General features: G+C 41.8%; 1 protein-coding gene and 1 non-coding gene across 2 annotated transcripts; one reads left to right on the top strand and one right to left on the bottom strand.

The window, feature by feature from the left end:
• Positions 1–969: 969 nt before the first annotated feature.
• Positions 970–21,464, bottom strand: LOC101476958 (sodium-dependent neutral amino acid transporter SLC6A17). The gene is made up of 12 exons (XM_004544804.3): positions 21,163–21,464; positions 17,161–17,606; positions 13,583–13,740; positions 12,894–13,020; positions 9,656–9,837; positions 9,453–9,563; positions 9,131–9,372; positions 7,241–7,433; positions 6,971–7,163; positions 6,533–6,692; positions 6,272–6,434; positions 970–5,939 (listed from the first exon to the last, which is right to left on the bottom strand). Exons 2-12 carry the CDS (start codon positions 17,441–17,443, stop codon positions 5,538–5,540), a joined length of 2,214 nt encoding a protein of 737 aa, XP_004544861.1. The 5' UTR covers positions 17,444–17,606; positions 21,163–21,464; the 3' UTR covers positions 970–5,537.
• On the top strand, positions 14,086–14,156 carry trnag-ccc (transfer RNA glycine (anticodon CCC)). Its single transcript has one exon. It is a non-coding gene; the product is annotated as a tRNA-Gly (tRNA).
• Positions 21,465–26,134: the final 4,670 nt, after the last annotated feature.

Here is a 26,134-nt window from a genome sequence, read left to right as displayed (position 1 = left end):
CGTGTTTTAAAGTCTATGGTGATTATTTAAAAGGCTCTGACTCTAAAAACAGTGCTTTATATATCGATTCTACCAGTTGAACCTGGTTACTTGATGGTTGATGATGTGAGTGCTGATGGAAGCAGCAGGATGAGTCCTGAAGTGTACAGGGCTATACTCTCTGCGCGTATTATTGAGACAATCGCTTCACAGTGTGAATGGATAATGACCCAAAACATAATGTTCAAGCAACCCAAAAGGCAAAGAAATAATAATAGATTGGATTTATATAGCACTTTTCAAGGCACCCAAAGCGCTTTAGAATACCACTATTCATTCACACACTGGTGGCTGCCCTGGGGCAGACTGACAGAAGCGAGGCTGCCATATCGCGCCATCGGCCCCTCTGGCCAACACCAGTAGGCGGTAGGGTAAAGTGTCTTGCCCAAGCCACGGTCGCCCCAAATAAATAAATGAGGACTGGCTGTGTCAGTCATGTGATCTCAGCTAGAGTACGACTGATATGGGATTTTTAAGGCCGATATAGATACCGATATGCGGCGGTTTAAAAAATCGGTTTAAAAAACTATATTTAAACAGACAGATCTCCCTAACATTTGTTATGTCTAGTTATATATGAGTGCTTACTAACATAATAAAGCAATACAGTTTAAAAATACTTGTGGATAACTCATTTACACCCGACTCTGCTCTGATCTGTAGTCGCGTTTATGTTCCAGACACGTGTTGCCAACAGGGAAGTTGAAGAGTCGAAACAAACTATGTAACATCAACACTCCCAGCATTGCAGGTCGTCTCTTCTTCACTTTTAAAATGTTCATTTATCGGCTGTAATAAATGCCGACACTGAAAATAGTACTCTAGAAAATAGTACTGGCTGATGTATCGATCACCACCAACATCTGATAAATCATGTTTACTTTGACCGAGAATGAATTTAAACCAAAAAAGTTCAGAAACGTCACAGCAGCTTGTCCACTCTTTATTAGAATAATTTTTTTATGGTCACAATTTTTACAGTATTTCTCAGTATGATACATTCATAAAATGAAAGAGGAAAGAGAGGGAAGCTGTAAAGGGACATGTGTCTCCTGTTTGAAGTGTGTGCTCACTAAGGCTTTGCACACACCAAGCCAAACTCACATCTCACACACACACACACATGTGCACACACCAGTGTTGGGGGTTATTTCTAAGGATTGTTTTTCACAGACAGGATTTGCTTTCAGCCACAGTTATTCTGTCATTTAAATAACATCATATTGCTTTTCATCAAATTTTAAATGTACTGGAAACAAGACAACGAAAACAGACGTTAGCTTTTTGCAGTCTTGTGAAAAAAGTGCATTGATCACATTCATTTCTAACTTTTGTTATACTTACTGCTAAAACTTTTAAGACATTAATCTACATCACGTTAATAAAATCTATCTCCAGAATAGTTTGGTTACATAACATTATTTACAGACATGAACACACCAGAGATGTCTGCGTGATACACTCTTACACTAAAACGGCTCACACACCAAACACAAAACATCTGTAACCACACTAGTGATCCACTCATTACACAGCAGAAAACTAATTCCTGAATGGACTGTGACAACTTGCTGTTCATAGAGCTACCACCAGGGGGCGAAAACATTGCCAAAGGAGGATTAGCCAAATCCTTTGCTCAGGTCTCTCCGTGCAAACTTGGATGAAAAATGTGCTTGGAAGCTGAAAATGTTTGATTCAGAGAGAAAAACAAAACCAATCAAACAGAAAGAAAAATCCCACTTTGTGGATCAAACCTACCGTGTTACATTCATTTCTGAATCCTTACACTGTTAAAGGAAACTGTATTTTTCCACATATAGAGCAGTTGAAAACCCCCCCCAGCATATTCCTGATACATGTGTCTGTGTTTTTCCCCCCAAACTGGATGCAAAAGATTGCATCCAGTAAATATATATATATGATTTTTCCAGTAAAGTGTTTGTCTGTCTCTGATGTGGGCAGAAGTGAGTATTTCATCAATGTTACTTCTGAGTGCATAAAAAACCCAGTGATGCCTGTTGCGTTACTCTGTATGAACGACACCTTATTTTAATGATGTCGATGGAGATGCTTTGGAGGACGCTGATAACAGTCATCTTGCTTCTTGTTGGATGCTGTGTTTTTGAATCAGCAATTTTTCACCTGCCCCTAAATAAATTTGCAAAGGTGTGGACCACCCAAGCAGCAACCTCCAGGATTGCAGTTCCTCTGGTGGCCACTTGAGGCTGGCTCCAAAAGTGAGTCAATCCCTATAGGCTCCCATGTTAAGATGCTAACCTTTGAAGCACTAAAAATGAAAAATGTTCTTTGCTTCTATGGATAAATTTCCCTTTTATTGACTCTGTGCTGGCTACATGTTTTTTAATCTAATATATCTGGATAACAACAACCTCCATAATCAGAGATGTCACTTTTTCAATTTAGGATTGTGGGTAGTGTAGTTCTTTTCCATCTCATGCAGACTCTTTGGTCTCCACAGGAGCAGATTGTCGCTAGTGATGTGCGATTCCACTGATTTCCTTTCCAATCCGATACCAAGTAAAATTCAGGGTGGTATCGACGATACTGATCTGATACCGATACCTTGTACAAAAACGTATTTTATTTATTGTATCTCAAATTATAGTGTCATAATGATTACAGGACATCAGATTACTTGTTCTTATCACTTAATAATGCAGAGTTCATCATATAGAAATAAAAAACCTGAAGTTGTGCGCTATTTGAATGGAAGAGGAAGTAGTTCCTTCCAATTGTAGACAATCCGAATGAAATAGGTTATTTCCACTGTGTTTCTGTTAATGATAAACTACAAATTTACCCTAAATTACTAAAATATCAATATTTTAATGTGAGAATCGATTCTAGAACATAAATGACTGGTATCGGAGGAATCGATATTTCAGTATCGATCCGCACATCACTAATTGTCGCACTATTGTTTGATTATGTCGTAGCTCGTAGTGAGTCTACTTTAGACGGCTAAAACATTATAGCTCATAATTAAAATCCCTGTGGAGAAATTTACTTTCTGGAACCTTGTTGTTGAGCTTTATTAGCAGGTGTTTATTATTGTGCATTGAAGCTGTACAGATTATGAATGCAGCTTAGTAGCAAGCTTGCTAACTTTAGCTTATAACTTAGCATGCCACCCTCTTGTCCAAATACCCGAGGATTAAAAAGTTGAACAAAGTCCAAAATCAATGGGTGACCTCAGAGTGGTTCAACCTAAAAAAAAAAAGTGCGTGCAAGTTTTGTATACATCTGGAAAGATATCTGCTCAGGATGTTAGCATGCTGTGTCATCTACGCTAAACATATTTTAGAGACAGCCTTTCATGAACCTGTTGGCTAACAGGACATTTTGAGAGCATCTTTCGGTGAACGATTAGACCACTAAACCGGAAGTGGACACACACACGACTAAACAAGACCGTACATCAGCTCCACAGTGCAGCATCATTTTCATGTCCACGATCAGCTCCACAAACTACAGAACAGTTCTAAAATGTACAGACTCAATAAGCGTCACACAAGATTAAAATACACAGTATACATACTAAACGCTTGTAAAAGATAAATCTTTGTAATTCATCACGCCTACGTAACAGCAAATATACAGGAATATAAATATAGTCCATTTATACCTAAACACCATGGCTGTAAATATTGTGATTAAAAAAATAAATTAAAGATTCCTTTAAATAGGAATTTAAATGTGCTCAGTTTCAACTCAAGTCAGCGACCATCACCGTAATCCCTGCTGCGCCACGGCAGGCCCTGTAACACAGAGAGCAGTGTGTATGTGTGTGCATGTGTACTTCTGTCTGTGCATGAGGAGTCTAAGGCTTTCAAAGGTGCACACTATCAGGTCGGCTGATAAGTTCACAGAATTGGAATTTTTGCTTTTTAATCTTTTGGTCCGTAGCTATTTTTCTTATTTTAAGTTCATTTTTTTTGTTCAAAGTTAACACAGTTTGTGCGCCAATATAAATATATATTGCTGTGTGTCCCATATGTCTCGGCAGGAGTTCATTTTAAAATGTGGATCAATGCTTGAGACAATTCCAGCCAATAATCTGCTTGTGCTCAGTGAGTCAAAATCTCCTTTGTGCTTTTTTGAAGGAGGAGAAAAGCAAAGTTTGCGAGCTTCGTGCCCGCGTTGTGTTTTGGGTTGTAGTTCACTTTCACTGCAGTCCAGTGTAACAGGTCTGTTATTCTGGAGCAGATTTCAAGTGTTTTGTTGTTTACTTTTAACTCTTTGGTGGAGAAACTGAAATGAGTGTGTTTCTACAGCACGGAGACGAAGACGTGAGAGTGATGGATAATGAAACAGTGGTTTGAGCTCCCGGTTAATAAAACCCAGAGTCCTAAAGGTATGTTACATTACTATAACTATACTGTACATTGTGATTTTACACCTTTTTTTGTTTTTACAAAATGAACAACAACAATAGACTCTACACGCAAATTACAGGAGGAGGTGGATGTGGGGTCTGATTGGAACATAAACGGGTGCCTTTAGAGTCGTCTTAGCATATTTTACAAATCATAGTCCTATGAAAACAAATCTCACGGCATCAGAACAGAGCTGCGAGTCTGTGGCCAAAAACGTTACCTGATCTTAATTTGGAAGTGCTCACCTTTAAAGTCATTTTCTTAAACATACAGAGTCGAGTGTTTTGTTTTTTTTGATTCCTTGTGTGCCATCACACAGTGGCAAACACCACAGGTCAGGTGGTTTGCTGTGAATGTCTTCCTCAGACACCTCAGGACGTTACAGTAGAGTTTAGTTGTGACTTGAATTCACAGCGCACACTGTGGAGTGAAAATGGGACTTTCCACAGCTGTGCTGAGCATGACCTTGAAGAACAATTTGTCCAAATCTGAATCAGGTATGGTTTTGGAACTTTTCAGTTGCACCTTGTCGACTGCATAACATCTAATATAAAGAAAACCTGCTGCGTATTAAGTGGTACATGGCTTTGACACCCATTATTGCTACATAGGAAACCAGCAGAACCTCACAAACTCTACTACATTCACTCTTTCACACTACCTGCACTGTGCAGACATTGTCCTTATACTATGGGGTCGGTGTCTGCTAGGGGATCCTTAAACTAAGGCAAAGAAAATCAGATCACAGAACTTCATTCTGAACACATTAACCTGATGTTTTTAAATATATACAGATGTAGTGTGTCACTGTTAATCTCAACCTGATTCCAGAGTTTCGTTTATTGTAAAACAGTGAAATGCATCCCTTATTTCCTGTTTTCTAACTTCCAGATGCTTGGAAACATTCTGGAAATCTTCTCATGAAGTTCCTTCGTGTTATTTTGGAAGCGCTCATAAACTGGATGGCTACGTACAGTTTTGTGGCGTTAGCAGGGCAGTGGTGAGGATTCCTGGAGCTGCGCTGAGCTCCAGTGGAGACCTCATGGGTAAAGTTGTGCTACAGGGGTGGTCAGAGGGGAGTCTGTCAAGGCTGGGCAACAGTCAAGAGTCAGACTCTGGTGTGAGAGGTGTGCTTGGTGTAGTTGGTGTGGTGGGGCTTATGGCAGCATTTTGGTAGCTAGTACCATAGCAGATGTTTGGAGACAGGGAGTCCATGGGTTTGTTTCCTCCAGGTGTCAGGAAGGGTTTACGTGCTGGCCCTGATGATGGGGCCTCGCCTGGTTTGCCTCCAAGGATGAATCTAGCCTCATCCTGCTCCTCAAGGTTGGATATGTCCTTCATCATAGATTTATGGTAAGAGACAGACAGCTTGTTAGAGCCATCTGACATCAAGTTGAAGTGTCGGGCGATGAAGACAACAGGGAGCGGAAGCATGGCCACAGCGATAAGAGCGAAGCACATGGCCAGAGCCCAGGGAGGATAGCTCTGGAAGCGTTCCTGAGCCTAAAATGACAGAGGGGTGAAATGAAAAGGAAACACTTTTCAAACGTTCCAGGTGAAAACTAACCCCCCAATCACTCCTACAAAGTACACCCTGTGTGGCTGTGTAATGGTGGGAATTTATTCTGTGCTTTTTATTCTTACTCACACAGAGACACGGTATGCAATCCTGTGAAAAACGAAGTACAATTTGTCAAATACGACTGTTGCTGTTGGACATTTTGCTTACATTTTAGCAGTTTTCGTGTCATGTTTTAGCTTCTTTTCCCTGAGTGAAGCATTTGAAAACTTCTTTTACACCAAAACAGCACAAACACACACACAGACAGACTGACCAGCTCTTGAACCCAGGCGTTGTATCCTGGTGGGCTGATGGCCATCTCGATGACAGTGGCCGAGATGAGAACGATAAGACAGAAAGGGGAGACGTACTTCCAAAGGTAGAAATAGATGATATAAGGTCGGAAACCTAACATGTCCTCCAGGTCCTGCATGAACCTGACGAAGAACAACAAATTGCAGTAAGGATCCTTTCCTTGGATACACTTTTGTAGTTTGATACACAGCTTTGAGCAGCATCTTGTAGTTAGCCTCACCTTTTGGTGCCATATATCCAAGCAACAGACAGATTTTCCAGGATGACCACTACAGTGAGAGGCAGACCAGCCGAGTAATCATCGAACATGGTGACAAAGTAATTTCCCGACCGCTGAACAAACAACAAGCCGCATAAGAAAGCGATGATGCAGCAACACACTGAAACAAACACAGAAACAATTGGAGCTCATTTGGAAGAAAAGATTAGGAAAAAGTTTGAAAAAACAGATGAGAATTAAAAAGGTTTTATTTGCCATTAAGTGCTATTATTTCCTGTTTCTGCTTTCCATTCAGTTTGCTCACAGCACATAAATACTAATGCAGCTCATTCCCAGATGTACTTTAATCCTTTCTAAGTGCTGAGCAAGGGGTTTCAACTACTAATAGCACAGAGGCTGAGGGAGTCAGTGTGGCGGTGGTGCTGGGGAGCGGCGTACCTGTAAAAAGCTCCTTCTGGACTTTGTAGGCGTCAAGGACAGGTGTGGTGATGCCAGTCATGGTGCCGATCATGCTGCCCAGACCGAGGTTGATGAGCATGAAGAAGAACATGACTGACCAGAAGGGAGATGCTGGGAAATGCGTCATGGCTTCTGTGAAGGCGATGAAGGCCAGGCCGGTGCCCTGGACAGCCTGCAGAGAGACATTGAGAGGTGTGAAACACAGAACATGCTGTGGATTCAGCTGAGTTATGTGTGCCAAAGGCTCACTTTGTTCAGCTCATCCTCCAGAACACACGGCTCCAGACCCAGCTGGGGAAAGCTGTCCTCTTTGACCGTTTTAATGACCCCGTACATCTCAGCGTAGTCCGCCGTGGTGAGATGGGAAAAGTTCACATGTGGAGGAATAAGATCATGACTCAGGACGTTGGAGTTGAGGTATCCCAGGATCTTTTCTGCATTCCTGCAGACAGAAAAGGTCAGAATCACAATGAATCCAATACATATTTTGTGCCACACTGCTTGACTGATGCTCTGACAAAAAGCCATGTAAGGTACAATTTCTTGAAAAAAAAACTGTTGCTGTTAAATTACTTAAAGATTAGATTAAATTAAATTAGATTAAATTGTCTCTTAAATTAGATACAAACATCCATTTACAATTTCACCTACCACTCAGTAATTTAATAAATGATCACAATAGAGACAATTTAGACCTATTTAGCTTACACTTTGGTATCCTCATATTCTTTTTAAAGGATGTGATTTTTTTCCTCATAAATAATTAGGTAGGTAAAAAGCGCAACAAAAATTGTGGTTTTTACTCCTGTACTTTGCGTTTGGAACAAATTTACGGAGTTTTAACTTGTTAATGTGCCAAAAACATGTATTTTTAAAAGAGTAAATGGATACATGCATTTTTCATGCAGTGGTTAGTGCTGTGACCTCAAAATAAGCTCTCTGGCTTCCTCCCATAGTTCAAATTATGCTCATTTCCAGATACATAATAATAATGTATACTTTATTGATCCCCGTGGAGAAATTACTCTCTCTGCATTTAACCCCTTCACACAGTGAAGCAGTGGGCAGCCGCAAATCAGGCACACGGGGAGCAGTGTGTAGGGACGGTACCTTGCTCAGGGGTACCTCAGGGTAACCATTCAGTGGAACCTTTCGATCATGAGGTGACCACACTACCCACTGAGCTATCCCTGCCCTTATTTTGTGTGACCTGCTCCACATCACCACTGTCTCCTGCCCGCTCAGATCCTCATCTGCTATTCATCTTACTGTTCCGTCCGCACGTCTCACCACTATGGGGAACAGAGCTTTCAGTCGCTCTGCTCCTCGGCTCTGGAACTCTCTTCCTCCAGCCATAAGACATATAGACTCTCTTCCCGCATTTAAGTCACAGCTCAAAACTTCTGTTCAAACTGGCTTATTCGCTTTAGTGCTCATTTCATCTGTTGTCAAGTTCTGCTTTGCAATTTTAACTGATTTTATGTATTTTATGACTATTGCTTCTTTTATTAATTTTGTTCTTTTGTAAGGTGACCTTGGGTTTTTGAAAGGCGCCCTCAAATAAAATGTATTATTATTATTATTATTATTTTATATTCTTGGACTCTACCAGAGTAGCTTGCATGTTTCAAATTTATTAAAAAAACAAAAGACATCATAATTTAATTAAATTTTCAACTTTCCCCTGATTGTCTGGTCCTCATATAAGTTGGAATAGCAGGTTTGTACATTTATTATATGAGGCTAAAACTTTGAGAAGAATCATCTTGTCTTCAAGCGGGGACTTTCCCCGTCTTTGACATCAGATAGAGTCACGAACAGAAAAACACCATCAGAAACCAAGAACTCAGAACAATCTGAAGATGGGCCTTTTGGCTCGAAAGCACTGCTCGCACGTGCACTGACCACAGTATCTGAAAATATGAGGATCCATCACTGTAACAACATATATGTGACAGAAAATAAGGATAACTGCCACTGTTTATAACATAAAGACTGTGGGGATTGTAACTTTGAGGTGTGATTTTTGGTTAATATGCAGTACTCATGAACCTTGCTGTCGGACTTTTGTTTCTTTTTTGGGGGGTTACATTCAATGTTGCCAAAACCCCCCCCCAAAAAAAACAGTGTTCAACTTACTCCACAACACACTTTTCATTCATGATGTTTGCCTTGAAGCCCAACACAGCAAACACAACCAGTGTGGCCAAAATGGAGGTCAAAAAGTTGATGACAGAGACGAGCACGGCATCAAAGTGGCAGTTGTTGTCAATCTTATTGTAACTGGAGAAGGCAATGACTCCTCCAAAACCCAGACCGAGGGCAAAGAAGACCTGGGTGGCGGCCTCCCTCCACACCTGCGGCTCCAGCATCTTCTCCAACTGAGATGTGAGGAGAGGCTTTTGTTAGCATGCATGGTTGAAAAAACAGAGGTGAGGAACAATGACTCTTCCATCCTAACCTTGGGAGTGAACATGTGAGCGATACCATCTACTGAGCCCTTCAGCATTAAACCCCTGACCAGGAAACAGAACAGCACCACGTAGGGGAAAAGAGAACTGAAGTACATCACCTGTACAGGTGCAAAAGAAAAAGACATCAATTCAGCAAAAAACAAGCCTCCACACTTTTCTCCTAAATGTTTCTGTGTCATGGTTTCCCAACCTTCCCAGAGGAAGCGATTCCTTTAATGACGGCGAGGCAGACAATGATCCAGGCTACCAGCAGAGACAGGGTCATTTTGATGTTGAGGCCGCCGCTCTCTGCGATGGTGCTGGTCGTGTTCAGAGTCTGCCGGTACCAGAAATAGGTCGTAGCCGAGCTTTTGTCACATTCTGGCTCCACAACTGTAGATGACAGGAAAGAAAAGTTTAATTTGGGTGATAATGAGGAAGCAAGAAGAGAAAAGGTTTGAAAAGACTGCAGGGAGCCTGAGGAGAGCGAAAGGAGAGTATACTGGTGCAGAGGATGTTTGCTCGGGGTCAGTATTACAAGATTTGGCTGGTTTATATTTCTCACTTACACAAGGTCATCTGTGTACTTGGTATGCAAAACACACAACTCAAAGTCACAACCCTTGAGATTTTCCTCACAGTGTATTAACTTGTTACCTTGAAGAAATGAAATATACTGTGTGTGGCTGAGAGTAGAGGCAGCGGTGTTGTGATAATATGATCACGTATTACTGAGCTTTATCTGTGCAGAGACACACACGGCACACAGAAAAAAGTCAAGCACAAGCAGGTGAAAATGCTTCACAAATTAAACTGAATCAAGTTGTTCTTTACTATGTTTGTTGATCGATTTGCTTCCACGTGTATGTCATCACAGCGGCCGTGAAATATTTTACAGTCTGCTGCTGTCCTTCAGCATTAGCGTCCTTCAGCATGAATCTCTGCTTCCCCCGTCTTTCTGCCAGCCTTGCTGAGTCATTCACATGCTGGTTTTTGGCTGCCCCAGGGTTTACAATATAATCACCACTAATCGAATAAGTTCCAGTGGGTTTTAATCTGGATTAGGCAAGTGAAGTCTTGACAGAAAGTTGTAGTGAAGGGAAGACAGCTTGTGTCTTCTGCTCAGGAGTGTTGATGAAGACTGAAGCTTTGTAACACAGCAATCCATTGAAGTATAACTGTGAGAATTATGTGCAATCTGCAATGTTTCACCAAATCAGTAGCATGATTTTCTCATCATACTGAACCTTTAAAAATCAAACCCTAAGCGGCCTGCATTAAATGCATCAGTGACCTGCAGTTAAGACAGTTTTCCTGTACGGTCATGTGAAAAAGAACGATTTTCACAGGACTGTAAGTAACAACAGTACGTAGCAAGAGTGACCACCTCTATAAAAACTGGAACGTTCCGGTGTGTATTAACACAATGCCACAATCTTCCGTGGAGTGAACATCCAAGCAAATTCATCGCAGACTGTGCAGAGAAAGTGCAGAAAAACAAAGAGCTCTACCTCATATCGTACCGCTCACGGTAATACCGGTATAATGTTGGGCAACGATAAGAAAATGAAATATCACGATAGAATATGGGTAAAACGCAAATGTGCAGTGCCTTTGTTTTCATTGTCGGCCAATTTCCACTGGAAATGCCTTTTGGTTAAACTGTCAGCAAGGAATTTGCATTTGCACTGTTAAATTTTTATATAACTTTAATGCAGATAAAAAACAGCTGCTTGTTTAAGTGAAAATACATTGGGGTTTTTTTTTTTTTGCACTAATAAAGTTGTGGAGTTGTAAAGTATTTTGTCTAGTGTCAATTATATCGTCAGTTATATCGTTATCGCAAATTTTCAAATGTATATCGTGATAAATATTTTTGGTCATATCGCCCTGCTCTATGCAGCATGTGAGTACAAACACCCCAAACCAACTGCCGAGCATGGTAGTGGAAGGGTGATGATTTGGGCTTGTTTTTGCAGCCACAGGACCTCGGCACCTTGCAGTCATTCAGTGAGGCATGAACCTCTCGATATGCCGAAGATATCTAGAGTCAAAAGTGAGGCCATCTGTTCGACAGCTAAAGCTTGGCCACAGCTAGGTCACGACAACAATCACAGCACAGCACAGTAATAAACCTACAACAGAACGTCTGAAAAAGAAAAGAATCGACTCTGCAAAAAGCCAGTCAAAGTGCCGACCTCAACATGGGAGAAATGCTGCGATGGGAACTTAAGAGAGTTATTCATAAACATCCATCCATCCATCCATCCATCCATTTTCATCCGCTTTGTCCAGGGCCGGGTCGCGGGGGCAGCAGCCTAAGCAAAGAGGCCCAGACCTCCCTCTCCCCAGCCACCTCCTCCAGCTTATCCAGGGGAATACCAAGGCGTTCCCAGGCCAGCCGAGAGATATAATCTCTCCAGCGTGTCCTGGGTCTGCCCCGGGGCCTCCTCCCGGTGGGACATGCCTGGAACACCTCACCCAGGAGGCGCCCAGGGGGCATCCTTGTCAGATGCCCGAACCACCTCAGCTGGCTCCTTTCGATGTGGAGCAGCAGCTGCTCTACTCTGAGCCCCTCCCGGATGGCCGAACTTCTCACCCTATCTCTAAGGGAGAGGCCAGCCACCCTTCGGAGGAAGCTCATTTCTGCCGCTTGTATCCGCGATCTCGTTCTTTCGGTCACTACCCACAGCTCGTGGCCATAGGTGAGGGTAGGGACGTAGATCGACCGGTAAATCGAGAGCTTCGCTTTTACACTCAGCTCCCTCTTCACCACGACGGACCGGTGCAGCGTCCGCATAAACAAACACGTACAATTCTCAATGAACTGAAGCGATGTTGTAATGAAGAGTGGCCCAAATATTAACTTCAAGTTATTGGTGGTTTTACGAGAATTCAAGAATCCAAACTGTCTTTCATCTTAATCCTCATACTGGCTGTTTGTTCCCACTGTCTGAAAGACCCATGTGTGAATTTCTGAACCCTATGAGAGAAAAAATACGAACTCTTTTTGTATCCTTTCTTTAAATTGTTGCCTAAAAGGAAAATTGCTTTTCCATCCCCAAATTCCTCTTCTTAGCCAAGAGACTCTTGACATTAAGTCCAGATCAGTCTTCAGGGTTTTTCCTTTAACTTTGGTTATATGCAGGAAATATCACAGTTTGGAATAACTAAACCATGTTACATAGCTAAACTTAAGTTGCTGCACTTTAAACTTTAGCTTTACATTTTGGGCAACCTGTGTCTGCACAAAACTGTCATTCCTGTTTATCTATAGCCATCCTAGCAGAATGGCATTGGAGGCAGTATCCTTTAGTCATCTTTTGTAACTGCACAACTAATGAGAGGGACTACCATGAGATTTTGGAGAGAAATGCATCTGTGAAACAGCGTTTACTGTCAATTAACAAATGTTGGTATTGCACTAAAGTAAGTTCATATAAACTCACTGGCAAGTGTCCCATTCTTTCTGATTGGGCAGTCACTCCATGGGAGAGGATACTGGAAGGACTGGAAGAAGTAGAAAATGCTCCAACCGATGATCACATTATAGTAGAGACCCACAAAGCCGCACACCTACAGACAGATAGATGGCGTTATGCGACAGAAACAGCCAGATAACATTTAATGAGGTACAAATATGTGATGTCAGGTTTGATATAGACATCACATGTGCAGAGGATCATCTGTGCAGAGTGAGAAAAACATGCAAATGAGGCAGGTGCTTTGTGCATGTCCCAATGCTGCTGTCAGTCTTTGGAGCAGCCTTGCCAGCAAGGACATTCAGAAGCTAAATAAGGTTGAGGGAAGCATGAATAATTGAAGTGCTCTCTTTTCAACAGTGATCTTCTGTGAGATATTTATAGCTACTTCTGCAGCTCTGAAGTAAGACTACCTTCCACTCTCAGACACGTCAATACCTTCATAAACCTGCATCAAGATATAACTTTAACTAGATAGATAAATAGATAGAACCTCTTTGATCTCATCACCATGCTTCACTTGTCAAACTGCTTCCTATGGAGCCGCTAAAGACTTTAAGAGCACTGCTAAAGAAAGAGTGTACATTTGGCTCACAGTTAAAAAGATGATGGCTCTGTCTCACACTCCTTACAGGAACAGAAGCATCTCAGCTTACCATCAGACTTGACATTCCTATTCCACCCAGGCGGGGACAGACGTAGTTCCACACCCCGATACTTCCACGCCTGATCTTCTGACCCACTGCCAGCTCCAAGAAGAAGAGAGGGATGCCAATAATGAGGAGGAGGATGAAGTAAGGAACCAGATAGGCGCCTGAAAAAAACAAACAAACAAAAAAGATTTGGTGTTTCTAGGAAAAAAGTGTTGCTGTTTGGTTGGCTAACTTACACAGGAAATCACAAGTCCTTGTCCCCCTGGATAGGGAGCTTTTTCATGCTGTAAAATGCTAGTGCTACGCTAATGGGTAGCACTGGGTGTCCTCTGGCTGCTACAGTAAAAGTAGGACAGTTGTATCAAACTGTGGGAAAATAACCTTTTTACTTCTCGCGTGATCCCACTAAACACCCTCAGTCACTGCTCTCAGGTTTTATGCGATAGGATAAAGTGCACGGTAAAGCGGGCTATGCTATGATGGGCCTCCATTAGCGGTATACCGTTGCGCCGCTGGTGTAGTGGTATCATGCAAGATTCCCATTCTTGCGACCCGGGTTCGATTCCCGGGCGGCGCACGAGCTTTTTCCCTCCCACAATTTCGTTGTGCAGTGACAATAAAGGGCGACTCTATTCTATTCTGCTGTCTGTTACATCTGGTTTAACTACAGTGAAAATGGTCAACCGATGGCTTCAATAACCATTGGCTCACACCACTAAAACTACAATTAACTAAATAAAAAACGTAATGAACTGGATTGAGAGCATCCCCGCTGTTTGCTGACTACTTGCCAGATCACTGACTTAAGAACTCCTACAAAGGTGACTTGTGCAGCTTCAGCTTGTTAAACTGCAGCTATGCACTGCTGTCTGTTATGGAGGGTGTCTCTGACAAAATTACCTGCAGTTTTTTGGGTTTGCAGCTGTTGTTGTTGCTGTGATGAAGACTGACAGTGGATTTTGTGTCTGGGTTAAATATTCACTGTACGTCTTAAGTACTAACCCTTCTGGAACCCCACACCGTAACCTATGGCCCAACCTAAGATCTGAGATGCACCTCTCTAGAAAATATAACTATTTCGACTCAGCCCACAATGACTGTGATTGGTCAGTTCAGTAATTTTGTTTCCTCCTGTCCATTTCCTTCATTTTTTAATTTAAATAGAAAATAACAGATCAAGTTAAAGAAAGCAATCCCTCTGCTAACTACACACAGGGTACGTCGCAGATGTAACATAGAAGTAAAAATTAATGCCCATTGCATAACCTGGTATATTCCTGACAGCATTTTTGCCGGAATAAAACTTGTTTTGTTTAACTCAGCCTCATTGATAAATATTCTTTGAAATATAGTTTAATCTTAAAGGATGTCTGAATTTGTCCCCTTTGGAGCTTAATCCAGAGAGGAATCATCAGGACGCAACTGTGTTTTATGTGTGAGGGGTGAGTCATCATCCTGGATATAAAGACTTATAGCTGGCAAACATGTACTATTAATACATCAGAAGCGGGAATTACATTCAGTAGTACATGCATCTCACAGTCGGTGGAGTAATGAGGCAGAGAGATGAGAGGAGGCAAAAGGCTAAATCCAGAAAGCTGAAATAAAGAGGAAGTTAAATTTAGTGAGCGATTCTGGTCTCTTGCCAAACTTGAAATCCACTTCATCACCCGCTAGTTGAAACCAGAGGCCACTAAAAAATGTGATGCAGGATAGGCATCTCAGAGGAGGAAGAATGACAGAGGATGCTGAACGAGAAAGAGAAAGGCGTGTCCTGAGGAAAGGAGGAAACGAGAGAGGAGTCCACACATCAGTAGCGGCCAGCAACCCTGATCTTTAATGTGTCTGTAATTGGGTGGCAGACAGCAAATTACACAATGAAAAATGCCTGCTTGTCAAATCGCATAACCTGGCAAGTGCTGGTGGAAGATTACTGGCAGTAAATCTGGCCTATAGGCAATAAATCCTACGTATATGCTGTAAGTCAGGCACAAGCAGTAAAGCTAAAAACACTTAGACCAATGAAGCAAGAGCAGATCTGTCAGCCCATGATGACAAGGTGTTTTTCCTACAATGAACACCAGTTTACACTGCATGCGCCTCCGATTACATAGAGTACATGCATACCTGAGAAAAATAAAACCTCATACAGTTACATTCATTCTCCATACAGCTCTCTGTTTACCAGGGTATCAGTTGAGCCTGGCCTGCCCTACTGGCTGTAGTAATCAATAATGCAGCTATTTTTAGACTTGGCTGCTTTATGCACAGTACAGCTGCTCTCTTGGCAGGGCTGAAATGAATGAAAGTGTCGTGTTGTTTTTGATAGTCAAGGTCATGAGATGAACAGCTCTCTCTGTGGCAAACGAACATGCTTGTCTGTAAAGAAAACAAATCCCATTGCTCGAATAGGACTGAGCGATCAATACCAAAATGTTAACAAGAATATTTTCTTAATATCCACATGCATCTGTTATAATCCCTAAGCTAATTCTTGCTGATTATTAGTTATTTTCTGTTCATTTATAAGATTTCTTCTGGATGGTTTTCATGTTTGATTTCTGTTTGGGCTGTAGGATCTGTAGCTTTTAGTTCTTTTTACTTTTGAAATTTAGCTTCTCTTTGTATTAGAGTTTGTTATTTATAACCTCTTATATTTTGCTGGGAAAATGTAGACACTCACTGTTGTACCTCTCTCCTGAACACCTCTTTGAAACAGCGTTTCTAATTTGGAGTCATCACTCCATAACCCCGTTGCCACTGGTTTTCAGCCCAGTTATTTTTTGATGTCTTTTGTAGATTCAACTAAAAAAATGTATACATTATAAAAACATATAACATTATGTAAGATATACATTTTATGCCTGCTAGTAACAAAGTGCCTAAAAATACAATTTATAAGTGGTTCTTTGCTAAGTTGTCTGTTATGTGTAGACAAAACACTGGTTCATCCCCTTATGTGCCTTTTTGTGCTTGAACGATTCATAGGTCAGTGACATCGCTCTGAACACTGTGAGGAACCAGGACGACTGAAAATGAGTGAAAAAAGCAGGCGATGCCCAAATAAAACCTTTGAAAGACCTTTAGAAAGCCTGAAGAGTTATTGCTCAACACAACTTTACAAAATGAATGTGACATCATGAGTTCTCAGACCAAAGCCATCGTTAACCTCAGTCTTCATTTGGGTTTGTAAAGATTTGTGACTAAAATTGTTCCACAGAGACTGAAATATAAATACCTGCTAAATATGGGAAAAAGTACTACAGTAAGTGTCAAAAGAAAAGTGTTGAGCCACAAAGACACAAACTAATTTCTCCATCATCATAACAACTGAATGTGGATAAATGATAATTGATAATAAATTACTTCCTGGCAGTGTTGGTGGAGTAACATGTAAGGGAGTTAATTAATTACATGAAGAAATAAATGTAATTCTCATCAGTTCCATAGAATTTAAGTGCAAAATCCTCATGAGTAGGATGCCTGAAAGAGTTCAAGACCCAGACAGGCTGTTATGAATCATATTTAAAAAGAAGAATGTATATATGTGGTAAATGCTGTAAGTATTGCCTGTGACTCACCTCCTCCATTCTTTTGGCACAAGTATGGGAAGCGCCACACGTTCCCCAGGCCCACAGAGAAGCCCACCTGGGCCAGGATGTACTGCAGTTTGCTGTTCCAGGCGGGTCGCCCATCGTTTTCAGGGACCTCTATCTGAGGGACTTTCTTCCCCGCCGCCCCTCCGACATTCAGGGAGCTGCTCTTGTAGTCGAGCGGCTCCTCGTGTGCGAGCAGGTCAGCCACCGACTCTGTGACGTGCTCATGGCTCTGCTCGCGCTGTGTCACCTTGCTGTTCTTAGGCATCAGGGAGGCTGAGGGTCAGGAGGGGGGTGGGGGTGGGGGCGAGTGGAGAGAGAAACAGAGAGCGAGAGACGGGAAGAAGTGACGGAGGCCAAACGTCAGGTGGGGATGAAAGGAAGAGCGATGCTGAAGAGCGATTGCTGGATTTCAGTTCTTGGCTTCAGTCCTGCATCAGAAAAACAAAACAGAGCGATAGTCGCACCCAAAATGGTGTTTGGACATCATAACATTTAATTTAGTAATGATGTTGTATTATTAAATGATAACAACGTTAAGCATCTACGTTGTGAATAAAATAGTAGAAGGTTTCTGCCCTTGGTGAGTCTAATTTCCTGACTGTGATCGTTAAATAACACTTTGTACAGTAGCTGACACAAGTAATACCCCATTTATTGCTTGGTTAACCTCCTAATAAGCCACTGGATTGTAACACATGGTTATATCTCTCCAGAGCCAATAAAGAATGGCACCATAAAGACAGGATCACAGACAATTTGTCACAAAGACAGCTGTACGAATAAGATTTGGGGACAATTTTATTATGCTTCTGCATAAATGTGACCTAAAGCATTACCAGAGGTTACTACAAGTCTTTAAGGAAAAAATTAGAAACCAGCAGAACCAGTCACATTGATTTATTGCAGAATTTGATCCAATATTATACGTTTGTGATGAGGAGTAGTATTAGCAGTAAATTTGAATATAAAAGCAACAGGCGATGATGCTGAGATGTTAGTGGACTCTGAGCAGCATTTAAATATCAGACCTCTGATATAGTCTGAAAAGCACTAAAAGGAAGTGAATCGTGGCGTGAAGAAATGAGTTGTCTGAACACCCGAGGACCTGAGAAAAAAAGATGACTGATGCTCATCAGGCTGGAGAGGATTAAACAATCCTTTTTAAAGAATTTAGACTCCACCAGTCGGGCATTTTGAGAGGTCACACGTGATTCCAGGGTAACTTTTAAGTAACTAAATGTCACATTGGCTATTGGACATGCTTATGAGTCTGCCACCAGGAGAACAACAATACAGAGGAATGCAGGGCTGCAAAGACAACATCACTGCTGTCCGTTTACAGCCTTTAGGGCTGTGTGGTAACGTCAGGAGACTTTGTGGATGCACAGCACCAAAAACCATTTGGTTCATATGAAAAGAAAAACAAGAACCTTATCCCATCTGTAAAACACGATCTTGTTGTGTCAAGATGTAGGCCTTTCTGCATTTGGGCCAGCACTCATGAAGTCTAAGTTATGGTAGCAAATTCTAAAAGAAAAAAATGTCAAGACATCTGAAACTGAAAAACTGAGTCATGATAGCAATAGATGGTTTATATTTTTAAATTACCAACACAAAGTATTGTGAAAGGGCCAGAAGTGTGGCGCTCATGTGAGGAAACTCACAGAGATGTTGGAGTGCAATGTGCTCTGAGCTTTGGGGTGCACTTCTCCACACCATCACACACGGCTGATCAATAGTTAAGGCAAATGCTTAGTTGCACTTCGTGCCACTTAAATGGGTCACATTGAGATACTGAAAGCAAAGATTCACACGACTTTGCCACATAGGGACGTAATATTGAATCGGTTAACTAAAAAATAAATGGTCTTGTTGTGTTGTTTGCTTGGGTTATGCTTATTAGGACTTTTCCACATATTCTTAGCGCTATACAAATACGGGTCATTTACCATTTTACCATTTTCTTGCAACTGTATGCAGTATCCGAATTTAAGAAAAGCTCACCAGTGATTGGAACGGAAACAAAGCCCCTCACTGCAGCTCTTTGTATCTCATGCAATGTTTTCGGGTCCCAAAAATTCCCAATCCTGCAAATTGTTCTATTTAATTTCCCTGTTCTGAAAAGCTTAACTTTGGTGAAGCTTTTTTCATGTAAATCCTTTAATCCTCTGGAGCCTTGCGCCAACATCCATCCCCACCCCTCTTTGAGGGAGTGGTTGGTTCAACCCAAATGTAATAGAGGAAGTAAACACGATGCTTTGGATGAAGTGCCCTCATACGTTCTCCTTATTCACATCACAGGCCTGCACAGACTCATTACTTATTGAGTGGGCTCTTTTCTCCATCATGTTTTCCAATTGAGATGCAAAAACTGCAAAATATGAGGTCTGAAGTGAAAAAGAAAAGAAAAAGAAATTAACTAGAAAAAGTATTCTCTGTGATTGTGAGCTCATATTTCTAGTTCCACACTTGAGCTGAATGAAGGTGCTCTACCTTTCACGTGATGCTACAGCAGTGATGCGCCCGAGATCTCATCGTCACTGCTTACATCAGCCTAAAACAAGCTTCCTCCGTATCAGCCGATTCAGCAGACCTTAAATGCTCCACAAACCCTCTTAGAGCTTCTACCGACAACAACAAACCTACATATTCTTGATGCGCTTTTACTGTCCTAAAGAAAAAACCCCCCACAAAAAACAAAACATCCCTAAAACAGATTTCCTCCTCTGTGCACAACAAGATGATCCCATGATGTAATAATCCAAGCGCAGCCATTCACAAGTCTTCATAATCCTGTGTGCATTAACTGTAAAAACCACCCGAGTGCTGCTTTTCTGTCTTGTCATTCAATCCCACGCTACAGTAGATACGTAATATCAATCAGCGACTGCATCATGGGGCCAACACTGGAAAAATAAAAACAGCAAACATCAACTAACCCATCCAATAATCCTCTGGGAAAAAAAAAATCAGCACACAGTTCAGATGACCCCAGCTAATGCTAAGACCGAGTCTGTGTGGAGCAATTTCATACTACAGCAAAAGGTTGGAAGAAACCTTTGGGTATGGCTCGCTTTATCTGAGGTCATTCATTGTGCTGTCCTTCAGAGACTCTCACCGCACAGTTACAACCTGGCCTGGCTTTAGATATACAAGCTGCATCATCAGTCTAGTAAAAACACATGATTTGGATTTCTGTTTCTTGCCAACAGTCTGTGGCTAAAAAGAGATACCAGCATATATGAAAAGCAGTATGTCAAAGACATACAAACAGACCACGGTGTGTTAAAAGTTATATTCATTTGCAGATAAGGATGAAGGACCTCACCTATTAGCTAGAAGGTGGTTATTAGTGATACATGTACACAGTCATACACAGGTGCTGTTACTTATTGACAGTGTCACACACGACGCAAAATGCAGTTTGATTATAAAGAGGCAACCCTGTATACATCAGCTTCTGCAATCAGTCTCAATTAGATGTCCAGACTTCATTGATCAGCTGATCCTGCGATTATCAGCGAGCTCTACAAGTCTGAGCCACAGTTAAAGGTTAATCAGCTGTTTCACAAAGTAAAAAGTGTTAAAAGTCTGAAGCACGCATGTCTTTAATGGCCAAATGGCAGCATTAGACCTCAGAGGCTGGGACTGTGTGAATTGAAAGCATGCAGGATGTGAAAATCTCCATCATCAACACTACGACAGAGATCACTGTCTGGAGCACCAGGTGAGACATCTGGTGATGACAGCGATACCTCTGCCTCTGTTTTCACTGCTCGTCCTGAGCAGAATCAAGGTCACTCCAGAGCCCAGACCTGCGTGCGTCGCGGAGCACATTTGAATCTTGATGCCTTTTTGTTCGCAACATAACACAACTTCTCTTTAAAGTTGGCAAGCATCTCAGGTATGACACAGAACAATTAAAACTACTTTTAAGCAGAAAGAAATGTTAAATGAAGCAATGGCAGGAAAAGAGTTTCTCACCGTGAGTCTTGTACAGCAGTATAATCCGGGCTTAAGCGATCGCAGTTGTCAGAGAATATCTGGAGAGAGGCATGAATACATCCACCACGAGCATGTGTATGTGTATGTGTGTGTGCGGCTGTGGTACTGACTGAGCGCTCACAGGACAGTGCAGGACGGAGCATCACATGCTGCACTGCCAACAATTGACGTGCAGGGTGGAGAGCGCACCGTGACGCACGAAGTGGCTCTCATTATCAACAGTGGCAAATTAACACGCCCCACTCTTTCACTTGTTTGAGATCCATCACGGCATCTCTGCGCCGGAAGAAGGACGCCGAGTGAATGAAGGGGGCTACAACCGTGCGCGGATTTGTCAAGGTTATCCACTCCTACCTGAGGAAACGACCGACTGACGCAGTTTTCGTCATTCGCTTTTCAATTGATGGAAATTTGAAACCGTTCAGCCATGACCGGTCGGCACACTGAAAAACAGTGCTCAGGAAAAAGAAAAAAACAAACATATTTAAGGTAGAGCTCAATGAGCCTGGTTTCTGGTGGCAGTATTATGATGAAATGAGCAAAATGTTGAAATGTGCGTTTTATAGCGGAGAAGAGTCAGCGTTGATAGGAAATGTTTATTTTAAGAAAAATATATCTGATAACAATAATCACACGCAGATCTGGGCAACAAAACAAAGAAAACAACCATATAAAGCTCAAATTAACGTGGTGTCTAACAAAGTTTTGCGCTTTTATTAAAGGTCATGCACAAAAAACAGTAATATTATAAACCTGATATAAACAGTGAAGGACAGGTTTCCAAGATTCAGGTCAGGGTCAGGTTTGCAGACCCCTTCATCCACACTGACCTGGCTCTCTACCAGACTCACCTCATCACCTCCTTTGCTTTCTTAACGCTTCGTCTCATGCATAAACATTTGCTGGTCACAGGCTTATTCTGACATTTTCCTTGGGAGAACAGCCACCCCTCAGACTGCTCATAGTTACCTATTAACCATGAATTTTTTTTAGCTCTGCACAAATGAAATTGCTTGATAAAAGGATTTTTGGGAGCCAGTATATGAGCAGAAAAAAGCATATAAGCAGATAATCCTACTGTTTTCAAAGACACAGGAAAGGGAAACATGAGAAGTTTTAAATTACTCAGCAATAAATAAGCATTAATAAATCAACAGTAATCAATAATTGAAATGACTCAGCATCAGCTGGAAACCAGACTGGAGCCTCTGCATGACTCTGGGCTGATGCGTTTGTTCCTGTTAGACATGTACCTCAGGCTGAGGCGATGAGGTGTTATTGTTGCCTTCTTGTCCAGAAATGATTGTAAAAGTCAGTAAAACCCAGTTTAGGAACTAAAAATACCCAGTAACTATTCACACAGAGATTATTTTTAATATTTCCCAACATGGACTCCACTGCAGTAATCTCAGACTAATAGCTTTATCTCTGTGATGAAACTGTAAGTCATGAGGTGGGTGGTCATTTCTCTATTGAGACGTGGACGTGCGACACGACTGCAGCAGACCGAGTCACCCAGGGGACCATAAATCATGCACCATCCAGCAGAATATTCTTTATTACCACCGAGATAGGGGGAGAAGATAGTATTGAGAGGCCATTTTTCATGCTGAGTTTATGGATTTATTTTGCTCCCACATGTCCGCTTCCTGTGCTTTAACTTTGACATGTCTGCATCATTATCAGATTCTTTTTAAATGGAAGGATTATTATTAATGATTATAATCATTAATAATAAGACATTATTCGATTATTATTATTCTATTTTGATTGAATATAGCAAATGAGTGTAATTACCTGCTTTTAAACTCTGTCGGAGGCCAGAATCCTGTTTAACAGTTTTAATTGACACACACAAAAAAGTCGAACATGACCTTTGCAGTGTAAGAGAAGCAGGTTTATTCTTGTGCGGCAGACTTGGTTAAGGCGGAATCAAAGTACACAAGACAAGCTCGCTCTCACACATTTCTCCTTTTTTCCTCACTTGACGATGCTCTTGACACACCTTCATCTGACTACTGGGAGCAGTTGCCACAGCAACCCCAGGATCATATGACAGACAAGCCTCATCTCTGCCATCTCTTTCCTGCATCCCCTCACCCCCATACTTTGCTTTCTCCGGTTTGCAAACTGAAGTTCCAGTGGCATCCCGTAAGAAGGAGAGGAATGAACCTATAATCTGTGTTAAATCAAAACTGTTAATCACCAAAGTGGCTGTACCCGCTTTAGCTTCTAGAACATTTACCTCACCTGGTCTTGTGGAAGATAATAGGAACCCTGTGATGACTTACAAGGCATAGGGCATTAACTGTAAAATAAATGTTTGATGCTCAGCTGCCCTTGACCAAAGCTACGCAGCCTCAGTTTCTGCTGCAGGCCATCTGCTAACTGGACAGCAGGGTTCCACTCAGCATTACGATTGGTCTTTAGGGGTTGAGGGTTATTAAGCCTGCATCAGCAGCCTTTCAGACCTGTGGGACTATTGTCACAGTGCTGCTGCCACCCTCTCTTGTTAGCAAATGAACCAACAGTCCCATGTAGATTCAGCATTGTTCTTGCTTTATATGCACCACAGGACTTTTGATCAGCCTGGAGTTCAAGATTCCAGTTCATGTCCAGGTGCTCTGGTTGCTTTCTGATTTTGTATTTCTTAGCTGTGTTTATTGTACAGGTGCACTCAGTTTGCTCAGCCTTTTAGTCTTGGTTGTGTTCTAGTGCTGAAGTTCATGCATGTTTCTATCTTGTGTTTAGGTTTACTTCCTTCCTTGTCTGATTGTGTTTATTCTCTAAACCTGTGTCTAAATTTAGTTTGGCCCACATGTTGGCCCCCTAATGTTGGCCCCCTAACTCAAGGAATAAACCAGTGTTATGTGTCAGTACAGGAGGGGCACTTTGCTACCCCACCTGTCACAGAAACACATCATTCGTTTCATTTCTTTACCTAACAAATTCTAAAGATAACACTGTTTGACAGGCATTAAATAGTATTTGTGCACCAGCAAGGTGATTCCAAAGAAGCAATTAGCTGAAAAAATCTAAACATTTCACTGTGGTGTAGGTGTTACAAACACAGTTTATTTCCAGTCTTATATTCCTCTTTGTCTTAACCACTGGACCTTTTTATGATCAGCGATTGTTCTCACTGTCCTTCCTTTCGCCTTAAAGAGCCTCTCTTTAAAACCTTTTCCTCAAACAACATATCTCCTGTTTGTTTTGGGTTTTTTGTTGTTGTTTCTCTCGACCGTTGGTGCCTGACGTCAGCACCCTTTCGCAACACATCTCTGCTGTTCACCTTCAGTCGTCTCCAACTCCACGTCGTCTCCCTGCTGTTTCGCAGCATTCATTGCTGCTCCCCAACACCCACTCACATGTGCTCAGGCATTATGCATCTGCAACACCACATCCGCCCAGTACTTTTCCCTTACTCTAGTCTCATTTATATTCCCCCTGTCCCATCCCTTTCTTTCTCCCCCCTCCCTCCCTGCTGTTTCTTCGTTCGTGGTTTGCGCTGTCTGGGTCACTCTGAACTGCTAAAAAAAGCTTCACCCTGCACTGGGCTCTGTGGTCTCGTTTACACAGCCCATTATTCTCCGTACAAGCGCTTGAATAAACATGCTTACACGATCACTGACATTTCTACTGTAGGCGAGTGAGTATGGACACATTTAAAAGGTGTGAAAAGGCTTGTCAAAGTAACTGATTGTCCACATGTTTGACATTTCACTAATTCTGCTGGATTATTTTCGGGCAAAAAACAAGACACAAGTCGTCTATTAACACAATCAAACAAAGGTTGTTTTCATGCCAGTCATAATTCAGGTGTATCTTTAACACAGCAAATGCACATGACTCGTACTATTAGCTCTTAAATTATTTTCTGTTGAGGCAGCATTAACTGCTGCTTGTGCATGAGTGCGTGGGGATATGCTGGTGTCGTGCAGGTGTTCACAGGACACAGGAGAAAGTGGGTCATGCTTAGCTCTGACAGACTTAGTGCAGCGCTCACTCCAAGATATTTTTTCCAAAGAATTATTTACACATATTTTACTCAAAATCTGCTGTGTGAGAAGATTTTCACTAATTAATATTAATCAGACATAATGATAGGTCTCATTCGAGGACTGTGATTTCAGTGACATCAGTGGGATTGAGTTTCTATTGAAGATTGGAAATTCATCATGACTCCATCCATGCTGGCTCAGGTTACACAGGTGAAAGGCCGGCTGTCCTTTGGTTGGCGGATGCCGAAAAAGCACAGGCAGATCTGTTACCAAGCATCTGTTTCAGATGAAAGCTGTGGAGCAGTGGATCAGGTCGCGATGTTCACCTAAAAGCAACACACAAAAATAGAAACTCATTAAAAGCTGTTTTTTCCCCTCCGCTAATCCAGATTTACCCTTTGACAGCTCATTAACAAAAACCTTGGTACGCAGTTCTGTTTTCAGGGGTTATTAACAGATGAACCTCGTATCTGTTTCACTGTGGTCGAGGTTTAACATTTCTGTGAATTTGTAGCGGCAGCTTTGGGAAATTTGACCTAAAACGATTTAATTTGGCAAACACTTTATATAACGCTTACTGACAACACTGCTGTTTCCAGCTGCTTATTTTGTGGTATGAACATGTTCATGCTACAACAAAATCTCTTTTAACCCATTGCCACTGTTTATACGTCATTTATTTGCTCTACTTCAATGATTAGAGGCACCACACTTCTCCACTCATGCTGTTTTTGTAGACACTCCTAAACCAATTTTAATACTGGACAGCAGATTGCCTTGCTGGACCTGTGAGGGGACATGTGACTCTCCGTGGAAGAACCTCACCAGATGGCCTCTCAAACAGGGGCCTGTCCAGCTCACAGGGTTGAGGACAAAGCTCCTGTCCCCATTTTTATGGACAACATAATCCTTTTAAAATACCCCTGCAGCAAAGCACTCTTAACAAAAAA

The sequence above is a fragment of the Maylandia zebra genome, linkage group LG5 (genome assembly GCF_041146795.1).
Source record: "Maylandia zebra isolate NMK-2024a linkage group LG5, Mzebra_GT3a, whole genome shotgun sequence".
Classification (NCBI taxonomy): Eukaryota; Metazoa; Chordata; class Actinopteri; order Cichliformes; family Cichlidae; genus Maylandia; species Maylandia zebra.
Note: the sequence above shows the minus strand (reverse complement) of the source record. Positions and strands in the feature narration are given on the sequence as shown.